We start from the raw sequence: 17177 nt of genomic DNA, 5'->3' as shown, positions 1-17177 counted from the left end.
CAATGCATGATTGTGCAAAATTAAAATAAAGTCAGACAGTATCATTAGCTTGGAATCTTGGATGTTTTGTTTGAATCCATCTTGTAGAGAAGGTGAAAACTCCGACCTTCTGGTGAGAGATTGAAAGCCAAAAGTCATTTGGATTGGATTGTTTGGACTTGGATGTTTTGCACTGCACCACATATATGCGCAGCAACCCATCCAATAACTACAATCAAATCCAGTAAGACGTTTTATTAAAATCTCCAGATGCCAACTTCATGATTGAATTGAATGGAATGGGGTCATCAGATTCATTGGGATTCATGAGTGTCTGTATAAAGTTTCTGTCTGTGCAAAAACTGTAGTTGTTGAGATGAGAAAATAATAGGTAGGTGCAAAAAAATGTAATTTTCTCTGGCCAAGAATCATTTTGTTTCTTTTTGAAGAAGAGATCTTGTGCAGAAAATGCCACAGATGTGCACTTTACTGTCACGTTTCTCAGACCACTGTAAAAAGTTATGATGACTTAGACCGAAAGTGTTTTTAATTGTCTTAGGACAACAGAACAGACAAACAAGCTAATCCAGGTTGCAGACTGATGGACAGTGACCAGGAATAGAGGCAACTCATTGTTGGGGATTATTGAAAATACAGTTCATTTAGAGTAAACATTTAGTTTTCTGCTTACTGTGACTCCTCTTGACATTGATTTTCCTTCCTTATAAGCCAGACCAAACTTGTTGTCCCTAGAGAAAATAAAAATTCCAGGGATGTTGAGCCTCTTGTAAAAAGCTGATCAGATAACCAGTGATTTGCTGACTGTTCCTCAGATCCCAGCTGGTCTTCTGCTTTTTGGACCAGCGTGTCATTTTAAACATGTCATGCCGCAGAGAAGACAGTTCCTGTTTGCTCAGCTGTGAGGCTTCACACCAACATCTGGATGGAGTCTCCTCTGTTTGCCTCACACACGCACTGCAACAGCATTGGCATAGGCCAGAAGAAGAAGGCAGGTCACAGTCCAGCCTACAGGTAGGTAAGGTGAAGGGGTCGGGTGGGGGGGGCGGAGTCCCAGTCTGAACACACTGTGGTAAGGAGAGACATTTTCCGGATGCATCTGCACGTAGCTGGGCAGTGTTTGAAGAGTTACTAAGGGCAGGGTTTGGTATTTGCAGGTCATATTTCAACCAAGTAGAGTAGTAACAGCAGAGCATGATCCGGCTTTCGAGAAGGGTCTTGACAGGCTGGTTTAGGCACAGAGCAGAGAAATTCCTCAGCAGTTCTGTCATCCAGTTGAGATGAAGAACAGAGCTGAGGTCAGTCGTAGATCAGCAGGGGCATGTAGGGCAGACACACCAGACTACTTCCTCAGCCCCGGGTCACTTACACAACCAGCAGTAGTACATTTTCTGAGACAAAACAAAGATGAACCATTTCTGAGTGGGACAGATGATGTGTCCCGCTCCTCTTTCAGTCTGGGTGGTATTGTGACTTGGGTGGTATTTGGTATTTGGTACGGCTCAAAGGATTTACTATTCTGTGATTGTTCAGCCATTCTACTGTCTTTCTGTAAGCACTTCATCTCCCACTTCAAACACTTTTTGTTATTTCTTTCTGAACTCATTTGTTTTGTTCGCTTTAAATGCCTGGAGGAAGGCTCAAAACATGGTGGAAATGTGTCTTTATTGTGAGATGTAGGCTTTGGAAAATGAATTCCTTGCAAAGCTTATGTTTTGTTGACTTCAGAAATACAACTGAAAATCCTTAACTGATTATGAACTCGGACTTGTTTTACTTTGACTCAGACATTTTCAGTCGCTGTCTCATGTTCATGTTGTTTTCTAAAATTGCTCCTAAAAAGATCACATTTCTTTAACAGTCTCAAGGCCACTGGTTTCTACTGAATACCCAAGTCTTTATATCAGAAGGATGATGTGTTTTCCTCCACACATCAGATAATGTCAGGTAATAAAATAGGTCCGACATCTTAAGGTAAACTTATAGACAATAATGTACTGTACAACCTACAGTATATACGCATATTTTCAATTATTGGGACTTGACTTTATTCCATTTGACTTACATTTCTTCTTTTATCCTTATGTTGTGAGCTGCTGTTTTTAATGTTTTAAAGATGATGTTTAAAGAAGATTTTAGAAGTTTACACTGCTCTAAATCAAAACAAAACTCAAAAAAACAATGATGCAAACATCAGCTTTTGAGACTTTGAAATATATAAAGTATACTTAATACATTGGATGTATGCCTTTACCTTCTGTAGAGAGTCCTCTCTCACCCCAACCAACCTCTTCCTGGCCTAACTGCTTCCTGTAAGGGTGGAGCTTGTATACAGGAAGCCAGCTCACCTGTGCTAATCTTCTACCAACAGACAAGCCGATTTGGCCTCGTGGATACTTTATAATTCAATAGTTCAAACCGTTTCGATTATATGTAAGTTTGCCTCCTTTGATTGTTGTTAATAATGTATTGTGCTTTTCATACTGCAGTTTTATGTAAATTGCACATTGGTGTGAATGTGAGTTCTGATAATAAATTCAAACAATGTCTTCAGCCTTTGCTCATCTATCTCTTTTGCTGTTCTTGAGTAGTTTAGGACAATTCAGTTTTTACTTGGAATATATTTCTCTTTCTACTTTGACATGTGCCAACATTTGGCCTGCAGCATACAATATACAATCAGCTATTATCACTCAACTTACCAGCATGGCCAGTGTGTACTTTGATATTAGTCAATTGCAAGTGAAATCTGATTAGTTTGCATTTTAATTCACTTGAATATACAACGGATCTCATTATTTATGTAATCACTGGGAAATTCTTATCATTATCTGAAGGCTCCCTGGCTGTCTCTGTGTTGAAAGAGGCCGGACCGATTTATTAGCACAGAGCTTGGTCACTCAGCACGCTCTCGTTTTCAGTCCAGAACCTAAAAAGAAACAAATACTCCCCTGGATGAGCATCAAACACCTGTAGCACTAACAGCATCCTTCACATGTATTATTCTTGGGCTGGATGAGACAAACTGGAGGTTGCAGTACTCAGTCTCTGTTGTACTTGGTCAGAAACTGTGTCTGACATTCCAGAGTCACCCCAGTGTTTACAGAAGCGGTACGGCCAGCGGCTGTGCTGCTCTGCCTTCTGTCTGACAAGATTCATAGAAAGGGTATGCAGAAAGGTGCAGACTTGGACAGCAAGAAGGGATGTGGCCTTTCTCAGAGCCCATCAGGCTTTAGGGTGCTGCAGACATTATCTGAAATCCAGGCAGACTCTGCTTCCACTCTGAGGATTGATGGTTGTTGTGTAATTTTGCATTGGTATTCATACAATGTCCTACTTTGTTTTAGAAGTTAGGTTTTAGTCAAAAAGAAAAGTTGAAAGAAAGTTCTGATTTTTAAAAAACATACCCAGTGCCAAGATCTCTTCTGTGAATAGCAAGCACAATGATGTATCTGGTGAATGGAAAATATTCGGACACAGTGCATGACTAAACTTTTAAAATATTTAGTCTGTGTTTCTGCAGAAAGTCACTGAATGTAAGACACTTCTGATGTGTCTTACAATTAATCTTACAATTACTCAATTACGAAGTTTATTAATTATACAAAATTGCTTAACCAATATTGTAAAGGCAAAATTTTAAAAAGTAGTTTGTTCCAGTTCCTTAAATTTGCTGTTTTTTTTGATGTTTGGTTTGTTTGGTTTTCAGTTTGCAGTCTGCCAAAGTTGGCAGATGAGCAGCATATTAACATCTCATGATAAAGACAAATCTGCATATGCTGCATGTGTGCTATGATGGGAAGCTTCACAAGCATAGCAGTACTACTGAAGGGGATTTGGTCTGGGAAATTGTGGTGGGCATTTATTGCTATTTCCTAAACTTTATAGACTAAATGATTAATGAACAAAATATGATCAGATTAATAGAAACACTGACACTGACTTTGCTGCACTTCCCTGCCCAACTGTGTGTCTGCATTTGGCTCCTTGTGCTGTGGGGAGGGACTATCAGTCTGATTTGGTGTTGTCAGTGTCACCTTTACCTCTGGGAAATTAATCATTTCGGATGTTGCTCTTGAACACTAATAATGGGCTCTCCTGCACGTCCTTGCAGTCTATCTAACCTTCAGCAACTTAGCGACTCTACAACCTCACCACTTACTTGTCTTCATAAAACAATGACTCTAGCAGCCGCAGAGACACAGAGAGTGAGCGGCCAGGACAGTCAACAGTTTGCATGAGTCATCCTCCATCTGTCACTGTAGCTTGCTGACATTGATACCGAGTGAAGGATGTTGACAGAGGAATGGGTTCAGAGAGAGAGGCGGTAAGCTCTGATAGCAGCAGGAACTTGTGAGAGCAGAGTGGTAGAAGTCTCAGACAAGATTTAAACAAACAGACATACAGATGCTGGCCTGACTGGCCCGGGAAGCAGCAGCGAGCGTGCTGACAGAATAAGGCCATGAGAGATCACAGACTGCCCTCTCCGGCTCAGCCTGGGTAAAATCTTTCGCAACCATTTGGGATACAAAACTACTTCTGTTGGTTTTCTGAATGCATAAATCGTTTCCTAGAATCACGGGCAATGAAATGCTGGCTTCATATTTTTTTTGAAATGTCATATTTAAATGTGGGACGCTGAGCAGTCAGTGCATCTGTGGAGTTCAATAACTGAGACGCCAGATTTTTCTTTTTTACAAAAAATGCGTAGACTTGCTGTATTGCCATTTAATCTCTTTACTTTCCTCTTACCGTAACAACCGTAAAGCAGAGAGAAGATCCTTTTATTTGCGAAACACCTGCACTGTAGCTGAGATGATGTAAATCTTAATAGACACTAGGTTAGGTAGTATCAAGACTGATGTAAGCTGCCTAAAAATAGAGGTTTCTGCAATACAAATTGTAAAAATAAGTTATACTGGCACATTCCTTTTGGTAGTTGTAGCAGTTCACAGTTTATCCTTTGCATCTCAAGAAAAAGGTCCGACTGGCACTCCTCTATGCTTCTGTGCTTGCATGATATACAGTCGTGGGTTGACTCCTGGGTGGGTGGGGGGGAGTTTTCCCTTTGGAAATATCCCCACCTTCAGGCCGTGCTCTGTTTCCACCAGCTGACAGCTTGTCTCAGTGGCATCAGCTCCTGCTGGAAACACCATAACAAAAAGGGGGAAAAAGGAAAAAAGAATTTAAATTCAAAACTCAGCACCACCATGAGCTCACAGCTGCTCCTGCGTCAAATAGGGTACGTACAGTACAAACTGTGCTTTTCGTTTCTCAGTGATATTTTTCATCATGTCCCTCACTGACAACCACAGAAACTGTTAATCTGCACTGTACTGAAAGTGAGGCAGTGTGTACAGTATGTGTCCTTGTGAGTCACTTGTGGAGGCACTGTAAACCTGATTTTTATCAAAGCTGTGGGAAGGATGTTTGTATGTGTTTGGTGATGTGTTTTTTGTCTTTTGTAAAGACCAATGGACCGGTGTATGTGTTTAGGCCTTCAGAGCATTTACACCAGTGCTTGTCTTTTAAAGTGGAATAGACTTCTACTGATGGCTTAAAAAACTTGCTCACAAGGTTCCAGAGGAAAATATTTGTTGTGGTCCCTTACTGACTCCACTTTATTCCAATGAGTAACTTTATTTGTGAACTAAATTAGTCATGGAGCAGTGACACAGAGATGCAAATCAGATACATATATTAAAAAATAAGAAGTAGAAAGGAGTGAAAATCAAAGGAACACAAATGAAGCAAATTACCACAATATCCTAAATATAATGTGACTAAACAGTATATATCTCACTTCTGCAGCCTCATTCTAATTTTAGATATGTTCAAATTATTTGGACAGAACAATGTCAATGTTGTCCGTATCTGAAAGGAAACAAAACCTGTTTGAGTGTCCATGCAAACACCTGACTATTGTGTCTTTATTCCTGCCAGGCAAGTGAGTCTCTGTTTTACTGTTATTACAGCACTAATGGTGTTTTCATAAGCTGAGTTTAACCTACTGGAGTTTCTGAAGGTTGTCTTAATGTGTTCTGGTTCTGCTGGAAAAATAAAAGGTTATAGTTTCTCTCTTTACTGCACAAATGTATCAGTCAGAGGATCTGTCAAAAAGCCAAACATTACAGCTGTCACAGATGATGAGGCCTGCTCCACAGACCTGACAGAAGAGAGTGAGACTTATAAACAAGACACACGTGGGCTGTGTGTGTTACTGTATTTCATGTTTCACTGATACTCTATCCTGCTTTGATTACCAGTATCTTGGGAACAGTAAACTTTCCCCATGTGACGAGTGTTAAAGGTTTAAACCAAGAAAATAGTAAAGCTGCCTGTGCATTGTGTGCGTCATGTTCAGAGAAGGAAAACAGTGATCGATGATGGTGAAATAGTGTGGAGACAAATCTAAATTCTGAATATTATTTTAAATCTGATCAGGAGGTGACAGAGAGAATCCGCACAAGTATAAGAATGTGTGTGTGTTTTTTAGGTTGCTTAGCACAAAATCTGTTCGGATGATTCGACATTGAACCGGCTCTGGGTGAATAATTCAAATGAGTCAGGTTTTTAAAAAACAAACAAAAAACAGCCTTGATGCTTTGAAAGTGAAAAGACAGCATTAAACTGAAAATGTCCTTTCTCTTAACCCCCCATCTCACTACATGACTGAAAGATGAAGCGATTTCTTTTCAACCTAGTTCTCAGGCTTCCAGCCTCAACCTGAAGCTGCGGCCTTGTGAGTGGGCCTCTCCCTGCAGCATAATGTGGGGAGCAGCTTTACTGTTCACCCCTGTTTATATGGACGTCACAAATATACCAAGAGTTTGCCTCACTCCGTTCTGGCACGTGGCCAGGGGGTTTTATGATTAAAACCAGATTGTGCTTGCCCAACTCAGGAGCCAGAAAAATAGATTGCAGTTACGCATACTCTGCACAAGAGGGGGGTGCAGAAACATGCACGTACAGTATGTCACTGCAGCATCTGCAAAGGTGAACTTTTTTTTTTTAGGGACGAACTTGGCAAAATGCATCTGCTGTTCAATTTCTCCCTTCTGCTAGAGGGACTTTTTTCACAGATGTCATCTTGTTATTAAGTCTGTTTCTACTTAGTAGTATATCTGACTTGGGCACAAGACGAAAGGCTTAGTTCCTCCTCATCACAGCCAACCAGTAAATTACGCCAATTATGAGTCAGAGCTATGATCATCCTGTAAATATAATGACTCCTCTTTTGTGTCACATGATTCAAGTCAAGCGGCTGTGGGGGCTTCCTTTGCCAGAAATGATTGAAATCCTGCCAACTCTCAGTTCCCTTTAAGTCATGACTAAGTTAGACTGCAAAGAAGAAAAGCTTGTCTCAAGATTTTATCTTTGTTTAATCTCTTTAGTTTGAAGTGATTAAAGCCGTTTCAGTAAAAAAAACATTTTCACTATTAGGATTTAAAATGTGCAACAATCTTGTTTCACAATTCCACAAATCTACTCAAAAATAGCAGGATTTTACTCCAGCGTGTGAAATTATCTCACCCTGATTCTGACCACATGTGAAACCAAACTGAAGTCTAAACACTCATTTCTATTTCACTGAGGACAGACACGTTTTGCAGTGTAACGAGGACTGGGAAATCATGTGACATCAACGCCCACTCCGCCCACACACAGACACCACACACACACACACACACATCAAACACACACATAAACCCTTGTTTTTAAAGACTTCGTTTCATTTACTGACTTTGAAAATTTCACTGCCAGTAAACACAACAAACGTCATCTGCTGCGAGCGCTGACAAAAACATCAACACTGTTAAAAGACGGAGACAGAAAATTTCCGCTTGTATCCAGACTTACCATGAGTTGTTCCCCTGCCCGGACCCTCTTTGACATCCACTCGCTGCAGCAGGGTCTCATGTTTCAGGCCCCCCATGGCACTGGGGCATACCACCCTCCCCCTCCTTCACACCATGCTGGTGCTGTGGCAGCCTCTACCAGGGTTTGCAGAGGTCTTCACAGGCTTTGGCTGGGCGTATGGACCCTTCCCACACCGCCCGTTTTGAGGGTACGGTGGAGGCTTCTGAGTTCTTGGATTGGAGATGTTGTTCCCAGTGATGACCCTAGGGTCTAAGCTTTGTGGGTGGGGCTCTGTATGAGTTTGGCCAATGTGGTTGGAGTCTCTAGGGGGGTACATCTGAGGCAAGTGGCCGTTCACACCTGCCTTCTCGTGGTTTGTGTCCCTGCTGTGGCTGGGTGGCGTGAAGCGGCTGGTTTTGACGACTGACGCAATGTGGACAGGTGAAGGAGAATTAGTTCTTAAGATGACGCGATCCTCGTCGGTGTGTTGCGACACCTGGGCCGCGGCAGCTTTGTGATTGGGCAGCAGGGCAGCCCTGAGGTTTTCTGAATGAGTGGAGCCATGTACGTTTTTGGACGACCCTTGAGTGATGCTGGGCGACTCCTCATTCAGGTCAATGCTGGCTGTGAGACGATCAATCTGCTCGACCACCTGAATGATCACAAAGAGGATCAATGCGGTTACATTTACTTGCAAACTTACATTTAATAAACTCTACGTTTTTACTCCACTACAATTTAGAGTAAAATATAGGTGTTTTTGCTCTACCTCAGCAGCCTCATGTACATAGTACTTCTCAGATTATGATCAAAATATAAAATACTTTCTTCTTTGGGGTTTGTGACACATTTTTGACTATTTTTCAAAGATAGATGCTTCAAAACACATGAGTGTAGAGAGAGGTTGATAAAGACTCCTGTGAATAAAACTCATTGAACGTCACTGGCAGCTGTGCAGAGATGTTCCCTTTTAAAGCTTTTTGTGAGAGGCTCGCCCTTCCAGTCAGTCAGCTCATGGCTGTCAGTCAACACACTTTCGGGTCTACTGCTCCTCTCACACTCAGGTGGCTTCAGATGTCACTCTGGCTGCATCACATTGGAAGAGATAAAAAGGCAGGGCATGAAAGAACAAAATATAACCATCCAAATTTTGTTTAGATTAGGAATTTGGAAAAGCTCCACTTTTAGCAGATGGTAAGAGTTGACAGATCAGTGGAACTGACATTATTTCTTCTTGACTGGTAACTTTTGTAGCATTGTCTTTTACTGTACTTTTACTGAGATTAATACCATTACCCCCTGGCAGACTGTGTGCAGCAGGGAGTGACAGGGCTGGACAGAGCAAAGTGGACTGATTTCAAGTAATATGCAACAGGTAATCTGATTCCCACAGTGTAAATGCAGCAAGCACATTCATGCATTATTAACAATCTAATGATATATTATATATTTATTACTACATGTACTTGCAATTTTGACAACATGCAACTTAACTGCTGGCATGAGACTCCACTTTGCTCCACCTAGCTCTACATCTCCCTGCTCCTCTCTGCTCTTCTACCATCTGCTGTGCTCCACTACGCTCTGCACAGCCCTTTAGATATTAATCCATTTACAATAAATTAGAATGATGCCAACTTACTGATTAAGTAGAAATAATTTAGTTAGAAGAGCAAGTTCAAAACTTTGAGAAGCCATAATCTCTGCTAGTTTTCTTTCTTTTTAGTGCGACTTCAATGATGCATCAACTTCTCTCCACAAAAAATGTGTTTGCAACATATTTCTACAAAAAACGTCTTATGTAAAAAATCAACAAATCCTAGTACCTCTTCACAACTGTCAAATTCTATGTATAATTGTGAGTTTGTCCTGATAAATGCTAAAACTGAGCAATGAGCTACAATTTACCTATCAAATATCAAGATATTCCTGTGTTTCCAACTGTTACAATTCACAATAATGAATATTTTTAATTTGTAATGTAGCTTCAGTACAATGCCAGGACTTTGCACAGAGGCATTCAGCTGTGAATCAATGCTATTTTACAGCTGCATGCAAAATGGAAACTGTAAAAGCAAGGCATAATTTAGTAACAGTCTCAAGCTAGGCTTTTTAATGTGCTGGCCGGAACGCTGCCAATTTCAGCAGCGTTCTGCAAAAGGTCAGTGAAAATCGCTCTCAATCACTGCTTCGGTAAGAGATGATGAGTGAGTCACAAACAATGCAGTCACCATGCGCACACACACACACACACGCACACACACACACACACACACACACACACACACACACACACACACACACACACACAAACACACACACGGCTATGCTCTTATGAACAGGCATACACAGATACATAACCTGTGTCAAGCTGATCTGCACTGTGACTCATTTTGTCAACATCTGAGCTTTGAGTTAATCATTTTAAATGCTACAGTATCCAGAGGAGGAGATGAAAAGCTGGGTCATCTGCACCTGATGCAGACCTCCATGTTTAGACACCTGATGTACATGTAAAGTACAAACTTCTATAATAATAGACCCTCCTACCTCTTTCATCTCTACGTGAACTTGCTTCAAACCACCCAACACATCCTCCAGATCTGTCACCACTTGTCGAATTTGATCCCTCACTGAATCCTGGCTCCTCTTCTGGTTCACTACCTCCAGAGCCCGGCGCTGGTGGTCGTTGTTCATCGTTGATTTGGAGGTTTCTGAACTGGTGTTGCCAGGGGAAAGGATGCAGGGCCCCTTCTGTCTGATTTTGTTCAAGTTTCTTTGTGGGACTTCAGTGGGGAAGAAACACTTGTGGGAGATACCGCTTCCATTACAACCCTCCTCTGATCCACCTGTCTGTCTGCCCCAGTCCTGATGGTTATCTGTTCCTTCCCCTCCATCGTAGACCACAGGCCTCGGTCCACAGTGCCCGTTGGGCATTAGCAAATGTGGACTATGTTGCTCCAAATTATGGTTTTCAGAGCTGCGTCCACATTCTTCTTCCTCTTCATCAGCAGTGCTATACCTGATGGTCCTCTTGTGCCAGTACCCTTGACCTTTGACCTGAAGATGAGGGAGAGGATGTGGTATCAGGGCGTTGAAGGGGTGTGTCCTGGTGTCGCTGCGCGCCACACAGCCACACTGTTCTCTGACAGACTGGTAGTGTCTCACGCCAGAGTCCAGTGGGTAGCTCCACTGGGCAGGGTTCAACTCCCAGGGGTAAACTTGGCTCAAGTCACCTGACTGGCTGTAATGGCCCGGCCCTGCAAACACAGGCCTCCTCTGTGGGCTGCGATGACCACTTCTCTCAACTCTGTCCACTACGAAAGCTCTGCCTCCTACATCTTTAACTCTGGGAGCCTGGATGTCTCTCCTACAGTCCAGAGATGGGTGGTCCGTCTGTCTCGCTGATGCCGTTTGGTATCCCAGCCCACCATGATTGCTGTACGGCTTCCCGTAGTGGACACAGTGCTGGCAGGAGCAGGGGATGGGGGTGTTGTTGTGCTGAAGAAATCGGTGTTGTCCCGTTGTTTGTGCTCCTTCTGTGTACATGTCCAAAGAAGTCCAGAGGCTTGTGTGGAATACGCCTTAGAAAACAACTGGTTTCCTCCCCTGCCTGCTCTCTCCAGCCCAGTCATTCACTCGTTCTGTTTTCCTCATCTGCGTCTTCCCACAAGAAAACTTTTCTTCAGCTTCTTTTTTTCCTCCTCTCCAACCAAGACTTCTCCCTCCCTTTCCTTCCTGTTGTTTTCCTTCCTTCTCTCTTTTAGCTGTTAATCACTACACCCTTTTTCTACACCTCTTCTCTTTCCCTGCTAACCTTTTCTCCTACTTCTAACTTTTTCTTCCTCCTTCGTCTTTCTCAGCCTATAGCTCTCTCTCTACACGGGGCCCTTCTCCACCTCCCTCCCTCTCTGTCTCTCTTTTTACCTCTCCCGCCTCGTTGTTCTGTCTCATTTACTGCTGCAGGGTTCTAGTCTCTCTCTCTCCCTCTCTCTCTCTGCCTGTGTATTTCCCGTTTCCTCCCCTCCCCTCTCCCGCTCTCCTCTCTTTCTCCACCTCTTACTTTGGTTCTTGCCTGTGGTATATTCTCGCAACGAGTCGACTGTACCTGAATTTGTGAATTCCTTCATTCTGCTCCACCTGAACTCCAGCCGCTTTTTGAGGCTCCTCTGGTAAAAGACTCCATATGGTTTTGTCTCTCAGAGACTGCGAGAAAGAGTCCCAGCTCTGAAGCTGAGCTCATTAGCTAAAGCTTTTGCACTCTGCAATTAAATGCTGCCTGGGATTCCTTGGCCAGAGACTGCGAGAGGAGAGGAGGGGAGGGGAATGGAGGGGAGGAGAGAAGCACTGGGGGAGGTGGGATTTCAAGCATAGACAGACAAGGAGTAGACAGCACTCTGAGTAAAGGAGACAGAGTCACTGCCATTGTACAAGGGGAACATTTTTCATTATTTCATATCACCTTTTTTCTAATGCTATCTACCAGTTCCTTCCCCTCTTTGTCCTTATATCACTCCTGTCATTCCCACTCTATCCGTGTCTCTGCTCAGGGTCTTTCATCTCAGCAGTTGAGCAAAACTTCACTCGGCTGAGCACAGACAGTAGCTCTGTAAAGGAAAGTTCCTCTTAAGTCCGTAAAGTAGCTTTCAATGCCACTCAAATAGAAATGCCAATCTGCATGTTCAATCTATTTTAAATTCAGCACCCGTTTCATTCGAACTCAATCTCTGCTCACTATAGATAAACATAATCTCTTGATGAAAGAACAAAATAAACCTTCATACAAAATTAGAAAAGCAGGATGAGCAATCAAGATCTCTGTTGCGCTCCAAAATAGAACAACGTGCTTGTGTTGTCGTTCTTTGTCCACAGCATCTGAGGACAGTGTTTATTTTCAAAGAAACTAACTGGTGCTTTGAAAACAATGGGGTGTAAAATAGAAGTACTGAGAATAACAGCAGAGGAGGATGAAGGGGATTCATCCATCCCAGCAGGAGGATGATCAGTCCATTCCCAGCTGCTGAGAAATTGTTGCTGTGGATGAAACCCAGGTGGAATAATCCTGAAAACTATACTGTATGTAGTGACTATTGTGAAAAAATAAACTGTTGATGTGTTAAACCTGCATTGTATGACTTTGTCACCATTTGGGGCAGCACAAATAAACTGAGAACACAACACTGACGTATTTTCAAATGCTAATGTTGATGCAGCTTACAGTCAAAAATAGGAAACAGTGACTATTTTTACATACAATATGCAGGGAAACATGCTTTCTGTCGGTGCATATGACAATAAACACTTTGAATCTTGAATCTTGAATACAAAGCAGCTATGTCACTTATTCGATTTCATGTTTCTGTCTAAAATTACCAATGGAAATCTTAGATCTACTTTCCTTTTAGCTCTGATGTTTTTCTCCACCAACACCTGAGGGTTAGGGTGATCTGGCTAAATGCTTCTCTGTAGTTGCTGTCTGTGTTCTTTGCTGACGAGTGGTGTGAGCGGTGTGAGCAGTGTGAGCGGTGTGTGTGTGTGAACCAAAACAATGACGTTGCATGCCGTAAAACCAAAAAGGGTGAGCTGAAAGGTGCCAACATGCACGACAGAGCTTAAAGGAATTGCCAAGTCAGACAATAATCCTCTGTGGACTTGTCACAATGAGCTGTTTTTGGTTAATCCGAAAATAAAACACATGACATCACATTGGTGGAAAACTCATATATAAAATCTAAAATGGTCATAAACACACACTGCTAATGTATCCCATAAATGTTATGATACAAACAGTAAAGTGTGACAGCTGACAAATTTACTTTATATTTTGTGCACGTTTACAGAAAACAACTTCACAAACATTTTTTTTTGCTCTTTTGCTTTCCTAAAATTTTTGTAAAATTTGGACATATTGGAATCTTATCTCATCCCTGAATAAACCCTCCAACTACAACTCTGTTTCTCATAAATATGTATATATTAAATCCAGACAAAAGACAGAAAGTCGATAAGAGGAGACACAGCAACACCTCAACCTGTCATCTTAATCTCGGTATTTCTCAGCAGGCGTTCCTCCGGCAAATCCGAGCTACAAAAAAAAAAATATCACTGTGTAGTTGTCACACTGTCTGCACTCATACATATAGATGGGTGTAGCGTGTTGCCTCAGAAAGCTCCCAGCCTGAGAAGCTCTTACATCACGCTGTTTTGTGTGGACCTGCCCACCTTTCGCTTCGCTGCACGACTGCAGGGCAACCGCAAAGTAAAGAATAGGAGCCACTCAGTATCTCCTGTCCTCACAAGGGTCAGGTTGACCTAATTAGCACATATGGATATTTCTAAATGAGCGATGCAGCGAGAGCTCAGCGAGAGCTCAATGTGCTGTTGGGGATATGTCAAATGGCATGTCGCCAGTTTAGCCTTCTGCATATGCAGGGGCCCAAAAATGAACTGATGCAGACTTGAGTGTGCCACATTATGCAATATGCAGATTTTTGTTATTTTGTGCATTAGTGTGCAAGAAATATCTGAATACTGTGTTTTATTGATCTTAATTTTTCTGAACATTAAAGTCAACTGGTTAGTCAGTGGGTCTGCAATCAGAGTACTCGCATAGAATTACAGTATCACCCTTGGCTTTATGGTGGTTTGGAGTGAAATTAAGCTTATTTGTTGGCTGTTGAGTCCACAGCATGACTAACTGCTGAGGCCAGTGGAGTATTTAGCAGCTATGGAAACAGTCTCTAGGATTTGGCAGACATCACAGACAAAGCTAAAAGTAGACTGAATACTGAACTTCAGTTCATCTAGCTGACACAAACATGACCAAAATGAATGAAGATGTTACTCCATAACTGCTGGACGTGCAACAGTTTTCTAACAGGTTTATTACTTCATTTTAACATTTTTTGCAATGAATTTTAACTCAAAAATTTGTCAAACAAATCTGGACAACCTCATATTCAAAGTACATTGTTTGCTTAGTGGAGTATTTGTACTTATGTAAGTATGTTAAGTACATACACAGATCGTACATAGTACTTCAAATTGAGTAAAGATTTGTACTTCTACATTTAGTCGAGTACTTTGTTTGGCATGTCCTTGGACTGGACTTTAGTATTGAGCTTGTGTACTTCTACCACATTTTCTTTCTACCCTTATTTCCTTTGTGCCTCTGACTATAGATTAACAAAAAATATTAAATACATATTTTATACAGTTGAGTGCAAACCTTTGCATCTCTTCACTCTGAAATGAGCAAAGAAAAAAACATTTCAAATTTTAAGTCAAAATAATATTTAATGCACATTCTGCTAGTAAAAAAGTTCACACACACAATTGGGCACAGAGTGTTCACAGTACAACAAAAGTTATATTAAAATAATACAAATTATATGGTTGCAAACATTTGCCTCCCCCTTTATGAAATGTTCTTTAATACTTTGAAGGTCCTCATTTTGCTTTAAAAATGTCCTCTTATCTTTTTGGGGACCATCTGAATAGTTTGCATCCTCTCATGTAAAATATTAGCCCATTGTTCAGGGCATAATTGTTTTAAGTCTATCAGACTCAGATTACTTGGTTGTTTGCCTTGGACAGACTTCTTCAAATGTATTCACACGTTTTCAAAAGTATTTAAGTGTTGAGACTGGGAGGACTGGGATGCTCCTTAGCAAACTGTAAGCCAGCTGCTAGATGTCTAGAGCTTCCTATGTGCTTTTGTCTCTGACAATGTAGGCTTGTGCAGCCATGCTTTATTGTGGCGGGATGACTTTTTATTCCAGTTGCCTTTGAAGATTTTGTCTGGTCCCCTGCTGATTGTACTGGATTCTTACGTAGCTGTCAAGCAAGTTTCCCAGTGCCTCTTGCAGGTAATTTTCTTGGTCTTCTATTTCCTAAAACAGTCTTAGTGTGTCAGGCTTTTTTCCGTTTCTGGATTATGGTCTTCACTGTTACAGGTACAGGTACGTATCTCTAAAGAAAGTTTTCTCGATCCTATTGTTTGTGTTGCTCTCAGCAAACTACAATAACGTTCTTTTTATACACTTCTTGAACAATTTTGTTACTTCTGATGATGAAGGTTTGTAGCAGCTGAATGAGCAGTAAATATTATGTTGACTGAAAAAAAATCTTTGCTTTACTATTATCGCAATTTCCGTGAATGGGGATGCAAACTTTTTAATTAAACTATAAATACGTATTGCCTTGAACGGTACATGAAAAACAAAAACTTCTCAAGTGCTACACATCAACTATGCTTATTTTTAACTTGCAGTTGTGACGAGCTCACTGTGATAAAGACAAGATGTGTTTTACAGTAAACATTGCATTTCCCTAACTTCAGAGACAGCTAACTAGTATTCTGACAATGCAAAGACCCCAGGATCTATCTAACTTTGATCACTGACCCCAGGAGTATTTTAAACTCCCAACATTGTGTAAAAATAGGACTAGACAACCCCAACTCTTCCACTACCAGAACTTAGCAGTGTGCCCCACAGAATCACTTAATTTATGTTTTTTGATGGTTTCACAGCTATGAAAACATTGCAAACATGAATCACTCATGCAGCTGCTCAACAATGCTTCATATTTACATATATATTCTAAATGTACGAAATACAATATGTTTGTCATAGTGTAGCATTTGTCCGTTTTTCTTTACAGCTTTAATAAAGAAAATCAAAGATAGTGGTTCTTATCTGTTCTTGTGTTATCTACAAAGATTTAAAAAATAATAAGTATCCCTGATTGTGCACAACCAGCGCACGCTGAGTGGTTTAATGAGGATGAACAGTTCCAGCATCTGTAGAGGAGGTCAATCTAATTTCGCTCCCAATGATCTCCTAATATGAGTAAATTGTAGGTTTTCAGGGGACTAAAAAACCTCCCTAAATAGCAAGCAACATTTCCATCTAGAAAAGGGATTGTGTTTTTACATTTCTGTAGGAATAAAAGGGTATTTAAAATGTGTATATTTTAATTCTATTCATGCATAACATGTTGATTGCTCTCCAGTATCATCTTAAAAGTGATTGAATATCCAAAAACCTTTGAAGCAGTATTAACCTCACTGAGACAAGAGAAAGTGGTCAGAATACCTGGAGTCAGAAGTGACTTATTTATTTTCCCGTAGGATGGTGATAGTAACAGTGTTGAGCCAATTTTACACATAGATCGACCACACAGTGAGGTCATATTTATTATCAGGGCTCGGTATGTTGGTGCACGTCCTGCTTTTGGGGAATACAATGGTTACGTTGTTCCAGAGAGGATTATAAAACAATTCACATTTTCCAGCCAGGAAACCCAATTGCATCATA

At 41.2% G+C, this 17177-nt stretch overlaps 1 protein-coding gene across 2 annotated transcripts; it reads right to left on the bottom strand.

Annotated features, from left to right (window-relative positions):
* Positions 1-4718: 4718 nt before the first annotated feature.
* Positions 4719-12168, bottom strand: si:ch211-178n15.1 (uncharacterized). Of its 2 annotated transcripts, none has more exons than XM_067475705.1 (3): positions 10408-12168; positions 7858-8509; positions 4719-5140 (listed from the first exon to the last, which is right to left on the bottom strand). In XM_067475705.1, the coding sequence occupies exons 1-2, from the start codon at positions 11404-11406 to the stop codon at positions 7964-7966; spliced, it is 1545 nt and encodes a 514-aa protein (XP_067331806.1). In that variant the 5' UTR covers positions 11407-12168; the 3' UTR covers positions 4719-5140; positions 7858-7963. The 2 variants fall into 2 exon arrangements, with proteins under 2 accessions (XP_067331806.1, XP_067331807.1); XM_067475706.1 differs by having other exon boundaries at positions 4719-5137.
* Between the last annotated feature and the right edge of the window lie 5009 nt (positions 12169-17177).

The sequence above is a fragment of the Channa argus genome, chromosome 14 (genome assembly GCF_033026475.1).
Source record: "Channa argus isolate prfri chromosome 14, Channa argus male v1.0, whole genome shotgun sequence".
Lineage (NCBI taxonomy): Eukaryota > Metazoa > Chordata > Actinopteri > Anabantiformes > Channidae > Channa > Channa argus.
Note: the sequence above shows the minus strand (reverse complement) of the source record. Positions and strands in the feature narration are given on the sequence as shown.

Excerpts from the sequence above, each read along its gene's own strand:
- si:ch211-178n15.1 (XM_067475705.1), bottom strand. The coding sequence starts at position 11,406 with ATGTACACAGAAGGAGCACAAACAACGGGACAACACCGATTTCTTCAG. Across the intron at positions 8,510-10,407 it reads TTCACGTAGAGATGAAAGAG|GTGGTCGAGCAGATTGATCG; the intron begins GTAGGAGGGTCT and ends GTGATCATTCAG.